Source organism: Python bivittatus, unplaced genomic scaffold (genome assembly GCF_059951505.1).
Source record: "Python bivittatus isolate LINGU-HERP-01145 unplaced genomic scaffold, Pbiv_v1 ctg000070_np1212, whole genome shotgun sequence".
Taxonomy (NCBI): Eukaryota; Metazoa; Chordata; class Lepidosauria; order Squamata; family Pythonidae; genus Python; species Python bivittatus.
The window spans coordinates 31,758,468-31,772,907 of NW_028277034.1; the positions used below are offsets into that span (position 1 = coordinate 31,758,468).

Here is a 14,440-nt window from a genome sequence, read left to right on the forward strand (position 1 = left end):
TATTATAAAAATGCTCGCCACAGCATGCTATGCCCTTGATGATCAATCAGTCTATTACACTGGATTTGCTGAATCTCCACTGACTCCCAAATAATCTTAATTTTCTGGACTCAGCCCAAGCAGTGCTTATGATCAATAATACCTTGAACTGAAATATTTGAAGAACCTGCCATCTACTGAACATCACTTGAGGTCTTTTTCTTCTATCCCTGTCTATTAGGTCTATTTTTATACCCTAATTCAGGGAAAAGAATTGCACCATTTCTGCAAACAACACAGTAAGTAATATAAGGTTCTATCATATAAATATAAATTAGTACTATTAGGCTTTGTGATTCTGAAAAAAAGAGAAAGCAATTACTTGCACATATTTCATTTTTGATATAGCCTACCAGTTAGCTAAAGTGATACCCTACATTACTATACTTTTGCAATCTGGGTAGTATATATGTAAATATCAATACTTAGGAGGATTCTAGAGCAGACAGCAAGTAATTAAACTGTAAGCATCTTGAAAGCAATGCACTGATTACAAGATGACAAGCATGAATTGGTCAGACTAATCTAGGTAATACTGCAGAAGGTAATCAAAATGTAAAAGGATCTTGATAGAGGTGGCTGAAAACAGCAGAATAATATATAAAAGAAAAACATCCTGATTTTTTCCACTTAGAAAAAAGAAAAATGCATACGTATAGGATGAAAGCTACCTGCCTTGTTAACAGTATATGTGAAAAAAATCTTGGAATTATGTTGACCACAAACTGAAAATGAATCAGCAGTAAGACATGGCTCCAAAAAAGGGAAATTAAATTTTAGGCTGTATCAATAAAAATACAGCTTCCAAAACAAACAACGGCAACAGGGACTGCCGGGATTGCTGTCATTTAGCAATGCAGTCACATGATGTCGCATGTTATGACCACATTGCTTAGTGACAGAAATTCCAGTCCCAATTACTGTCATTAACCAAAGACTACCTGTATTTTAATTTGGGTTTCTGTACTCAGCAAAGGATTACATTTATTGACCTAAATGTCCCTTGCAACTCTATGATTATATGAAGATTGTGAAATCTTTTTTTTTTTTTAAGATTTTATCCCATGAATTTCATACTACTATTCAATAAAGAACAACTCATGAGGAATACTCCAAAAATCCTTTGAGAACATTAACCAATCCTCTTCCAGAAACATAATGATAATTACTCATAAAGTCAAGATGCAGGCCTTCCCAATGCATTAATCTATTTTAACCGCTGTAGCCAAAAAGCAAAGAAAAAAAATGGCAAATTTAAACTGGAAAGTATTTTGTTGCAATTGATCCAGATGACAACCAGAACTTAAGCCCATGTCAAGTGCAGTAAACCACAAAGAAATATCTGAAGAAGGATACAGGAAGTTAGCAAAGCCAAAGTGAAGTCAATAATCTGCCAAAAGAATATATTTTTGAAAGTATTGCTAATTGGAAAAAGAAAAGCTAACTGAAACGGCTCATATTTAAGAAGAAAAGAAAGACACTAGGAACATTTTCTACCAAAAGCCTTTACCACAATTGGACATGCCTGAAAAATGCAAATATGTTTCAAGCTGCTGCCTCTCTCTCTCATCTGCATAAATGTGTGCTTGCTCCTTTGAGATTAATCAAGTTTTAAGAGTAATCTTAAAACTACAAAGTTCAAGACTGCTTGACAGTCCTTTAGGACAGAGTTCCTCAACCTTGGCAACTTCAAGACGGGTGGACTTCAACTCCCAGAATCCCCAGCCAGCCTTCTGGCTGGGGAATTCTGGGAGTTGAAGTACACCCATCTTAAAGCTGCCAAGGTTGAGGAACCCTGTTTTAGAAATACTAATTATCTTACCTCTTTCTTTTGAGAACCACAAGCTTGACACATTAAGCCAGGGGTTCTCGAAGTACGGCCCGTGGGCCGGATACAGCCCGCCAGGGTCATTTATCCAGCCCGCCCGCCTGATTGGCCACCGCTGCTGTCTGTCAGAAGCAGAAGTGTCGGGGCTGTGTCGGGAGCTGCAGGCAATGCACGAGGAGGGAGATCGCAGAGCCGGACTATTCTACATGACAGGTATGCCGGGTCCGGTGGCTCTCCTCTTCTCCTCATGTTTTTTTCAAACTATAGTCCGGCCCCCCAACATTCTGAGGGACCGTGAACTGGCCCCCTGCTTAAAAAGTTTGAGGACCCCTGCATTAAGCCATACATTACAAAAAGTTTTTAAAAATATACATGATACAAGCAAGCTACTTTGGGAGGAGCATTCTTGTAAGAAATGGCAAAAGAATACTAATGTGAGTATTTTCTGTGTGCTTCTTCCTCTACTAGTTGCTGCTCACAACATACCAAACTGTTTCTCACTCTGCAAACTTTGAAGGTAACTATACAACTGGAAGCCCTTAGAGGAAGAAGAGAAAGAAACACAGTAGAAAAATAGTAGGCAATGAATGATATTAAGTACTCTTTCTTCCAACTTTTTTTTTTTTGGTGCAGATGCATCCCTTACTCCCAAGAGCCCAGGGTGTAAGTGGCATACAAAGTATTGAAATAAATTAATAAATAACCAAAACTGTTTTTGTTTACAAAAAACTAAGGGCTGGAGTTTGCACAAAACAGTATGTCCTCCAGGAGAAAAACAATCTTATCTCATTTAACCTCAGTGTTTTTTTAAGGACTACACATTCTGAGCTAAGCTACTTTTTCTTATAATAAACATTTATAAAAGCAATAAACATACTGACACCTTTTTCTTAAAACATTGGCAATTCAGCTTTTGATTTGAGATTATGTTTTGAATCTAATTTGGGAAACCTTATTGGAAAGCATTTCTTTTTCATACAAAATTTTAAAAATATGAATAACAATAACGTATTAAGGTGCAGGAGGGCATCTGGTGATTTGGTGATGTAACCAGATGGGACAAGGCTGAAATCAGTTTGATTCGTAGAGGCTTCCAAGTCCCAATGCTTTAATTAAAAAAACAAAGTGAACCCTGAAAGATGTTATCTCAGGCCATTTTTATGGAACATGGAGAATTTAGGGGTGGAAATGGGATCAGTTTGCCCCCCAGAGTCTTTTCACTCTTATTCCAACTTTTTATTTTGTAATACAAATTATATCACCGAATCCAATCATTTTGCCACCAAACTTCAGTGGCATTACCTTGAGGTGCTGTCACTGTCACACAGGCTGCCCTTGTTCTTACTAAATAGCTCTGAATAAACCAGAAATTTAGCTAAGCGAGTACTGTGATTTCCTTTTCTTCTTCTAAATGTACTATTCTCCCCTAGACTTGCAGTGCATACTTAGTTCATAGGTCCTGAGAAGAAAAAAATAAAACACTATGAACAAACATATAAAACAGGGAAGTAAAGCAATGACTGCAATGCCCATCCAGTAGACCCAATATATCTGGAAGGCTGATGGTTGAAGAATGCTATGGAAGTGTTTTTATGGTACTTGATAACATCATGCTTAAGAACATAGTGATTACTAACCTTCACTGCCAAAAAGTTTAGACCACTTTCGTGAGCCAAGGCCTTAGCAATCATAGTTTTAGAGCATCCTGGAGGTCCATACAGAAGTACTCCTTTTGGTGGCTGAATGCCCATTCGAATGAAAGATTCAGGATGCTTCAGTGGCCATTCAACAGCTTGTTTTAATTTCAGTTTGACATCTTCCAGCCCTCCTATGTCTGACCAGGATATCTATAGAACAAATCACTTTCATTAATTAGCAGAAAACAACAGATTCCAAGAACAAAAGTTTACTTTAAAATATTTAGCAATACCTAGCCAACATCATTTAAATGACACATAAAAAAAATTAACTTCTTTAAATCATGTTCTCCACTGTAACTTCATGAATTCTCTAAACAATACTACTAACCTGACAGATAAAGTACATTAATTTGCAGATAAATAGAGTTACAGAATTGTTTCACCCCTACAATCTGGCTTCGCATCTCCTAGCAAGGAATGTATGACAGCTTATGTTGCTGTTTGAGGTTACTCCTAGTACCTGCTTCTAGATGAAAACTAAATGTCTAGATTCTGCAAATATCTGCATTGAAAAACAGCCAAATTGGGCAGTGTTAAGCTTCAGAGTTTAGTGTGATTATTTTTGTGTGTGTGTGTGTACACGCGTGCACATGCCTTCGAGTCAGTTTTTGATTCTTGGTGACTGCCTGGACAAGTCCCTGCAAGGCTCTTCAGAAGTGGCTTGTCACTGCCTGCTTCCTAGGGCTGAGAGAAACTGGTGCAAAGTCACCCAGCTGGCTTTGTGCATAAGGCAGAATTAGAACTCAGTCTCCCAGTTTCTAGCCTGGTGCCTTAAGCACCGCACCAAACTGGGTCTCCATAATACAATGACTATGGTCTAGACAACAGACTTCCTGACATTTTGCCAGCAACTGTGGCTGGCATCTTCAGAGGCAAGGTGATCTGCTATGCAGATCACAGGCAACTAAGCAGAGACAGACTGGGCTTTTGTCTTTATAGCCAGGTGACCTGACATCTCGATTCCAAACTGATTCTCCATTTACATAGAAAACCCTTTATTCTTAAAAAGAAAGGAAAACATTACATTTTAACAATCCAATTTAAATAAAATGTTCCTTCTTCAAAACAAATCCTACCATTTTAATCTACCCTAACATACAAATAACCTTTAGACCATTTTTGCTACATTTCTCCAAATATGGATTTTAAGGATTCCATTATTCTTAAAGAATGGTAGGGAAAGATGGGTTCATCCATAATCAGTGGAAATTCCAATCTGCCAAGCAGCGTTGAGGAAGCATGGGTGGAAAACAGAAGTAGGATTGGTATCAATAGACTTGGTAGTTTTAAAAAGAACAAGGCAAGTTTTTCAAATACCTTTATTACTGATTACAGAAGCTAATGGAATATAAATTTTGCTGAATGGCATAGAAGTGGAGGAGCAATAGCTCCTTTGTCTTACCCCCACTCTTGTTTATTTTCACTTCCTTATGTTCCCTACCTTTCTCTTCCTTATATGTAAGCCAGATCTTTACTTCTACTGAAATAGAGAAGCACAACAGAAGGACCAAATGGTCACCACCCTGCAACATTACTTTTATTCATTTTTGGTAGCTTCTAAGTTCAGCAGTATGACTACAGCATTTTCAAGCAGCTACTGTGAGTTCAGTACCTAATTAGATCTACTCTAACATTGTCTCCAGGTCACTTTTTTTTGGACACACATACACACACACACACCACAATCAGTGCCAAATAAGTGCAGTAATCAGTCTTTATTTCTGGTAATACTGATGTAGTATCTGTCCAGAATACCTTTCTCAAGCTTATTGTTCTACAAATGTGTAAACCACTTTCAGGCTAAAGAAGGCAGTTACGTAAATACAACTGCTCAGTTCAAGGTCACCAAATGCTGCAACAAGAAGCTGCTAATTCATCGGAAAGGCACAAGAAAAAAACAAATATAAACCACCACAAGCATAAGCGTCATTTGCATCCTTTCTCTGGCAATGGTCAATCAATTGATTTGCACAGCTACATTATTGTCTACAATAAAGATTTTTCTTTAACTAAGCTGTGTTCATTAAATTTGTTCATCTTGGATTGAAAGACTTTGCAGAAACAACAGTGTGTGTGTGTTCGTATTTCTGTCCCACCCATATGCCTATCTCAAGATAGTCTATCCCTGCACATTCCGCAAAAATAAAGAATATCAATGTACAGCAATGTGTTATATTTCCACCCTTATGAGAGACTTATGATGTTGGAAAATATGCAAGGTTAATACTGACTATTCACTTGGGCCCCACTCTATTTTTCATAATGATTGATGTTTTCCTAGGTAAGCCTTCTTAACCTCCAGCTAAGCTGGAACTTCAACTCCAATAATTTCCAGCTAGCATAACTAGGAATTATAAGAGTTACAGTTCTAACACATTCCCAAGATATGCAAAGGGAAGGGTTTAAAGACCTCTTTAGTAACTACTGTGATCAGGTGACTGCCTTTAAGCATGGACCTTTTCTTATTCTTCAATCTCTGAATAACAGAATATTGTACAGAGAAATCTTACTTTGGGTACATCAATTGTCACTTCTCTCATGGCACTGGGCCTGACATCATTCATTGCCTGCAGGAAATCACTGCGATTAATAATTACAGATACAGACACATCATCATCTAGGAGATTCTCTTTCTTATGAAGTATTCTCCGCAAAGCATGCATTCCTGTACAAAGGACATAGAATACAAAATAATACAAAGATTTATTACTTTTCAGAGATATTTAACAATACACATACAGTAAATGAAAAATATGAGAAAGTACGAGATTTCTCTTAATTTGATTTTATCAAGCATAAAGAAATGAGTGTTTTAGCATTTATATTACAGTAGTGATAGCCAACCTATGACACTCCAGATGCTGTTGAACAGCATCTTCCACCACTAGCTACCCTTTCTAGTGTAGCTGAAGCTGTAATACATTAGAATTACATCAGAAACGCCACACAATCCCTAACTTTATCTTACAACGTGAAGCATTTATTGGAAGGGGTGAAATACAAAAGACAGAATATGTTGATGCTAGTTGGTACATTGAAAGTGCACTTGTAAACAACGGCTAGTTTGCTTGTTGCTTAAACTAGTTATTGCTTACAAAAAGTCTACCTTCAGGCCAAATACACATCCCTGAGACTATTTTCTAGCTCCCTCCATATGAAAATGATTTAGACTTCTGATCAGTTATCTACTCTCTTCCATAAGCCTACTGCTTGGGAGAAAAAAGGGCATCCAAAAGAGAAAAAAGAGTACCCAATTCACTGTCTGCTTTAGCCTTGCCCATGATCTCACCCATCAAATTATTCTTGAGGAAACACAGCTTTGGACAAAAGAAGAAAAAGGTTGTACAACCTTCAGATAAAATAATGTGTCATCTTCACACTGAGTTATTATACTACAATCTGCAAGTGCTGGAGATCTGGAGATGGCTAGGGGTTGCACAATATTTTGTGATTTCATGGCCTAATAAAAATAACATTTTAAAATGAATTAAAGAATTAAATATGCCAAAATTACCAATTTAAAACGAAGTTGTTATTGTTACCTACTCGATTGAAGAAAACACTTACTTTGTGCACTGTCCAAAGAAAATATATCTTTAAACATTTCTAATCCAAAAAGATGTTCTTGATGAAATCTGGTATATAATAGGGAACATTTCACATAATGTCTTATTTATCATGGCTTATTTGCTATTATACAATGTCTATACTGTCTGCAGTCACCCAATTAAAAAAGATAAAGGAACAGCACCATTAACTAATTGCTAGAGCAAAATAGGACACACCTTCCCCACTTGTTTCCGGGATGGATCCAAACTTAGCATATCTAACTAGAGCAGCGATGGCAAACCTTTTGGGCTTGGCGCATCAAAAATTTGGAAAATGCCTAACTTGACTCTGCTGATGTGTCACCCCCTACCCAAACAAAAGAGAGACAATTCTTTACACATTTGTTTATTTAAAAAAAAATACAGTCCAATCATGTGTGGTGCTATGTATTATATAAAAAAACGTCAAATAATTACAAAAATGACATATGAGTACAACAAACTCAGTTTCTTTGGTAACTCAACAGGGAGAATACTTGTTGGCTGTTGGTGAATGCTGGAGTGTCACCCAAAACGTCATGGTGTGTCACCTTTGACACGTGTGTCATAAGTTCGCCATCACTGAACTAGACCTTTCCATCCATCTCCTCCCCCCCCCCCGCTGCAGTTACTTCTCCTTTAAGATCTGGAGCACTCTGCTATCTCAGATAGGCTATTATGGGACGAGAAAAAGAGGTTCCTCCAAAATCAGGCAATAGCATGTGCTGTAACAGAGCTCTCCTCCACTTGGCTTGGAGATTCCTCAATTAGCCTACTCTTACACTCTGTGCAATATTTGAGAAGGGTAGAAAAATCTGCTTCTTTCCTCATAGTTAAGGTTCAGCCCTACTATTCTCCATGTGGGCAATAAAGCAATTGAAAAACAGGGATGATTAGAATTGTTCGAAATGAAATCTGAAAAATTTAAAGTACACATGTGCCCAAACCATTATGCAGTTCAGCACTTAATTGAAACAGTATTTTACCAAAAAAAAAAAAAAAAAACCAGTAATAAAAGACAGATTGAAGGCAAAACCTTAATCCTTCCTGTTTCCTCTTGTTAGCATCATTTATTCCTGCTGTCCCAACTGACCTTGACCTTAATCACTGGCTGTGTTATTTCCAAGAATGGATCTGGTCAGTACTCTACTAAGAAAATAAATATAACTTCTTTTTCTTTAAAAGAGGAAGAACTTTATGTTATGCGTATGTGTGAAAACTGTGTTCTAACTGTAAGATAGAACGACCTCACCCTTTGATTAAAACTGCATTCCAAAAATAGCAGGCATCTGTCCAACCCAAAGGAAGTTAAAAAACACAGGTTGACTGAGTACATTTTGGATGAGACACAGCTTTTACTCCTGTACTGAAAGATAGCTTGAAACACATGCTTATGCATCAGACAGCACCTTTTTCCACCAGCTTAGTAGACAATCATGTTCCCTTACCTACTGTGTAACTGACTTCTCCAAACTCCTATTCAAAACAAATGATTGTAAAATATTTATGAATCAAGAGCCTAAATGAAAAAAGATTCACATAAAAAGTCCATACAGCTTTTAAGAGTTAATCAATGTCAGTTGCTGTACATTATTGTCTCTATATATTATTTTGAATTTGACTCAGCAGTTGACTTAATCAGAATGGGTAGTTTAAAGGATGTACACATATAGAACAACTTAGTGTTAAATGAAGAGTACATAAGTAAATCTACTCAATATTTAGAAAGGATGTAGCATAGAATAATTACGTACCACCACTATTTTTAGACAGTATTCAAGCTACAGGAATTAGTCTGAATACTATTATATTTGTAATATTGTTTTAGATGTGTACCATGATTTGGCTAATATAGAGGTGGGATCAAAATCTGGGCTTGTGGGTATCAAAAAGAAACCCTGTAATTGGAACATGGTCCTCTGCAGGGACTGCCCACCACTTCAGAAGAAAAAAGAGACCATTTTCAGACCCACTGACCCCGACAGGTCTATCCCAATTCAACTGTGTGGCAGGGTAACTATCAAAGAGAGCTATTCTATTTACTGGTCTCATATCCACCCATAATCTAACGCTCCTGTGTTAGAATGCATAGGGTAATAGGGTAAGTGCTTACAACATACTACTGTGCAGAATGCATTTGTATGTTGTAAGCACTTACCCTATTCTTTTCTTGCGCATGCAGGACTGGCTCTGCACATACTCCTCTTCCCTCTCAGTTATGGATGGAGCAGGAGGTAAAAATTCAGGGGCTTTGGACCACTAGTTTGCCTGTTCTTCTCTCAGAGGGACCCAGTGATAAAGCTGAGAGGATATTATCATTATGTCGCCATTTTTAAACTGATTGTTATTCAACTATCTTGTTCTTTCCTTTCTTGCAATCACATAATCTGGATTTAACAACTGTATTGGTAGAACTGCAAAGAACTTGCTTAAAAGAAAGAAGCTTTCTTTGCAGCACATCAACCAGCAAATAGCAGTTTCCAATTTTTTTTTAACCTCTTTTTAATTTATTTTTGTCTATTTTTAACTGGTGGTTCTGGATCATGGGAGCAATAGAAGTCTAAATCCACTGTAAATGTGTCCTTAATGCTAATTTCCTGTTTAGCTTGCCAAAGAGGAAAAGGTACATTTAAATTACACTACACTCCCAACCCATTGATTTGCATTCATTATCTTTAACTTGTCTTAATTTATTTTTTCTGTACAATTGGTGGCTGTTACAATCAACCAAAGCTAGTTAAAACTGAATTTGAGTGGTTATGCAAGGCAAATCCATAAAGAATTCGTTAATGGTTACATTCTCTATCAGCCTTCTACCCAAACATCTGGAATGCACCAAGTAAGGGAAAGCTGGTTTAGAATTTTGAGGTTTTTCACCAGGTTAATGAGTTCCTTTATCCCTCATAATCTTATGAATTAATTGTATTTTATTAAAGGTCTGCATACTGTTCTGAAGTGCACAGAAATGTAAATATACATACATGCCCATCATACTAAGTAAACATGAAAAGTTTGTCCCTTAAACAGGGCTTTGTTGTTGCCTCCCTCCCCCACCACATATACATATGCAAAGTACAGAAAAAGTAAGTAGTAATAAATAAAATTTAAGGCAGTATAACTGCCTTTTGTACTGCTCACCTATTTCTGTATTCCATTATTTCATTCATCATCCAATTATCTGGACCTCATCTCTTCTTGTTATATCAGAGATACTTCTTTCCCTTAAATTAATTTTTTCTGACATACCCAGTTCTTGCTTCCATATAACAAAATGGAAAGAAGCAGACTCTTACATACAGTAATTTTTGATACTTTTAACAATCATTCATTCCGTGCAGCAGACTCTAATCCTATCCAGTACAATAAATATTTTCATCGTAATTTCTCTACATTTCTCTGCTTCTTTTAACCATTCCTGGCTCTCTTTGATTAAGATAGGTTTCAACGTTTTGTCTCTATACAGTATGTGCACTGTACAACATGCTTTTTCCTCATTTTTTGTATCATTCCCCTATATGATTTTTCTCATTCTCAGCTTCCTTCATATCAACATTTAACCAAGCACTTTTTCTTATTTTTCATCAGTGTAACTCCACATACTTTTGTGGCATTCTGTAATATAATTATTTTCACTTTATTGCATTCATTCTGTTTGAAGATTAACTAATCTTCTAGTATTTTTTTCAAATAGCGCTAGTCCTTCTCTTTATGCAGTCAGTCTACTTTCACTCCTGTTTCTTTCACTTATTTCTTTTTCTTTCACATCCATTTTTTTCTGAAGATCCACTCTTGATAATATCAAATAAGAGTCTGCCCCACTAGGTAGAACCTCTCATCACCTTTACATCTTTCACTAATTATCTCATCTTTACCATAAACAATCAAATCAATTATACTTTTTGATTCATTTCTTTGTCATATGTGTGCATGAACAGGCATATGCTTAAACCACTTTCTTGAAACAAGCAGATCTTTTTCTAAATAGATACATGCCAAGCAATTACCATTCTGATTCATTCTTGGATCTCTGAATTGCCCATTTACTTTTTCTGCACTTTCATCTCATTCCAATGCATCAATTCATGCCATATAACAAAATAACTTTATAACAAAATAACATGGAGATCACATTAATTCTGAATATTGCACATTTTCTATAATACCAATTCATAGTTTCTGACATACATTTCAACCCTTTCCTTCATAATTAAATCTACACTTTTATTTCTCTGCATGTATATATAAACTTCACAAGATCAGACTTATCTTCATTCACATCTTCCCCATTTCTCCTAGTTTCACAAACATACAATTTTCTTTCAATTCATTTACTAATTTATGCTTTTTACCATATTCTCCTCTTTCATTCCAAGTCTCAATCTTCAACATAAAGGGTCCTCCACTGCCAATATATGGCTTTTACATAACGCTTTCTAGGACTGTAAATAAAGAGTAGACTAGGTTACCAGTCTTAATTGTACCCATGATATATGCAGCATTCTCTACTAACCATGAAGACACAATACTGGACAATTTGGGCACAATTGGGCCAATATGCCAGATGCTCAACCAAAGCCGAGTTTTACACCATGCATGCTTACACTGTTCTCTGCAAGTTAGAGAATCTCTATCTGAAGACAACCTTGCAAAACTAACGTACTGTTGCCCAGGTCCCACCAATTAGGAGATACATGACATGTTTGACTCCCTGGAGGTATGTCTGGAAATGTGGTACATGTATTCTTTCTCTACATATGCCAGGTTCATTAGAGAAATCTAGTTTAAGATGTGTTTATAACTTATAATGAGAAGGGATTTGTGTGGTATTATTTAAGTTGATACACTAGCTACAAAAGTAATATAAAATTATTCCTGTTTGTACAAGTATAAGAATTTGGTCCTTCACAATCTGTACATTGCAAGTTCAACTGGGTAAACTATTGCATGGAGGAATGTGTAATTTTCAGTCATTGTGAATGTTTAGCATTTGCTGAAACATGCCTATTGGCCTTAATAATGTTGTGTGGCAAGGCACAGAAAGCAGGAAAAAAATTAATTTCATTTCTAAGAACTCCTCTACATACAAAGTTGTTTCCTCCAACAAGAGTTATTGTATACTTTTGCTTTATTGCCAAGGCAGTGTGTCAGTAGGATTATTATTCTTGATTTAAAAACTATTCACAGCTGTAAATCATACGAAATAAAATGGAAACAATGGAGATAAACAGTCCATTAGCAAATTCTAATAATTAGAGTATAATTCTTTTGTTAAAAGGTATGCAATAAGAATTAGGTTCAGGTTGAGGTAAAATATGCAAGTACTATGCCACCATTAAACAAAGCCTCCATTTCTAAAGCCCTTTTTAGAAACATATTCCCACAATTCTCTTACAATAGCCCTAAATTCTGTCCCTTTGAGGTATCTCTTCTTCAACAGTTGTGGTTTTGCTATAATTTGTTTTATTAAAGTATTACAATATGCTGTTTAAATAAGAGGTAAATATTTTAACAGGGATGATTGAGCAGGATATGGAGTGTTGTAATTGCCCCTACTAAATAATGACGATGATGATAGTAATAATTATTTTGTATTTCCGTACCTTTCTTCCTGCCAAAGAACCCTAGAGCAGGGTACAAGAAGAATAAAAACAATCTTCAATTAAAAACAATTAAATAAACCTGACAATTCTAAAACAAAACAGTAACAATACAAGAATCAAGTCAAAGTTCATTTTAAATTAAAGCTGCAAGGACAAAACTTTGTTTAAATTATAAGAAAATAAAATAGTAAGAGAGGTAAGAGGAAAAAAGGACGAGTTGTGAAAAGAGAGGAAGTGAACTTAGGAATTTGTTAGTTCTTGCTTCTGGTCAGGATTAATGGCAAATTAGATGTTCTTGAAGGAACAAAGCCAGCACTGCGGTGGAGATCAGCTCCCAGATAGTGAATTCTGGTCAGTGCAGTCTCTCCAGAAAAAGGAGAGATCCCTAAGTTGGATTTTGAAACTGAAGTAGAGTTTGCTCTGGATACAGTTGAGTTCCTTAGGAGTTAATTTGCAGTTTGGGGGTGCTCCTTGAGCACTCAGCTGGCAAGTGACAAGGAATACCACTAGTGCAGCAACAGTGACCCTTCCAGAGATGGCCAGACTTAGTAATGGTTACTCATGCCTTGGTTATCACCCATACTGACTAAAGGAACTGAAGCATTACACTTGAAAAGCATTGAGAAATTACAACAGATAGCTGCCGACTGATACAAACCACAGGGATCATATGATCTGCACTGGCTACCACATGTGTTCCATGCACAATTCAAGGTATTGGTATTAACCTTTCAAGTCTTTAATTGTTTGTGGCCAGAAATATCTGTGGAGCCACCTCTCTCACTATGAACTGCCCAGCTACTTAGATCAGTAAAAGCCTTTTGCAAGATGTTGCCAGAAGCTCAAATATCTGGTATCTGGTACTTCCTATGGAGGAGAAAAGGCCTTCTCCCGCATAGCTGCCAGGATTTAACGTATTCCCACTCTCCCAATATTTAAGAAGATGGTAAAAATACATCTATTCCACCAAACTCTTTATTATTAAATTATTTTAATGTTTAATTCTAATTCCATTTCAATTGTATTAATGTTTTAACTCACATTTTGTATTTTCTATCACTCTAACTGGCAATGACTGTTGAAAAAACAGAAAGGTGAGATAGAAATTCACTAAATAATGAATAAAACGTTTATTAAAATGTTTACCATTTAACATGGATTGTTTTTTCTGATTTTCCTCTTAATAAGATAGGTACTGTTAACTATATTTCTGATATTAGTCTGGTTCATAGATTTAAACATCTATTTAAACATTAAATAGTTTTGAAGTACCAGCTATTGAAGATATTTTAATCCCACACAAGCATTTATGTTTAAATAATTTTATGACATTAATTGTGTAATGTGTGAATCCCCAAAAAAATGAGGGAGGCAGAAATGAAGACTAGTGCTTCTTCCATGTTCATTACATGCCGTACTACATGTTCTTCTTTCTGTGACTGATAAATAGCTAAATGCCATATTAAAACTGAACACTGCTTTAGATTCAGAAGCAAACAAGCCTTTCAGAGTTTTGAAAGTGACACAGCCTGCAACTCCTAAGGCAAAATATGTCATTTCTCAGGACTATACTGCAGCTGCAGAGAGCAACCACACAATCCTTGCAAAGGAGATAGTTGTTTTAAAGAGTTGCAGAAGACAAAAAGGTGCTTCAGAATGTGTACATGCAGTGCCTGTGTGCAAGCC

At 36.2% G+C, this 14,440-nt stretch overlaps 1 protein-coding gene across 4 annotated transcripts in view; it reads right to left on the reverse strand.

Moving 5' to 3' along the window:
* The window catches only part of AFG2A (AAA ATPase AFG2A), a 155,083-nt gene that overhangs the window by 122,748 nt on the left and 17,895 nt on the right, over positions 1–14,440 (reverse strand). For all 4 annotated transcript variants that reach the window (XM_088132879.1, XM_088132882.1, XM_088132880.1 and 1 more), the window contains 2 exons: positions 6,078–6,232; positions 3,505–3,714 (listed from right to left, as the gene is read on the reverse strand). In XM_088132879.1, the coding sequence (XP_087989005.1) occupies positions 3,505–3,714; positions 6,078–6,232 (365 nt within the window). The remainder of the gene's footprint in view (positions 1–3,504; positions 3,715–6,077; positions 6,233–14,440) is intronic.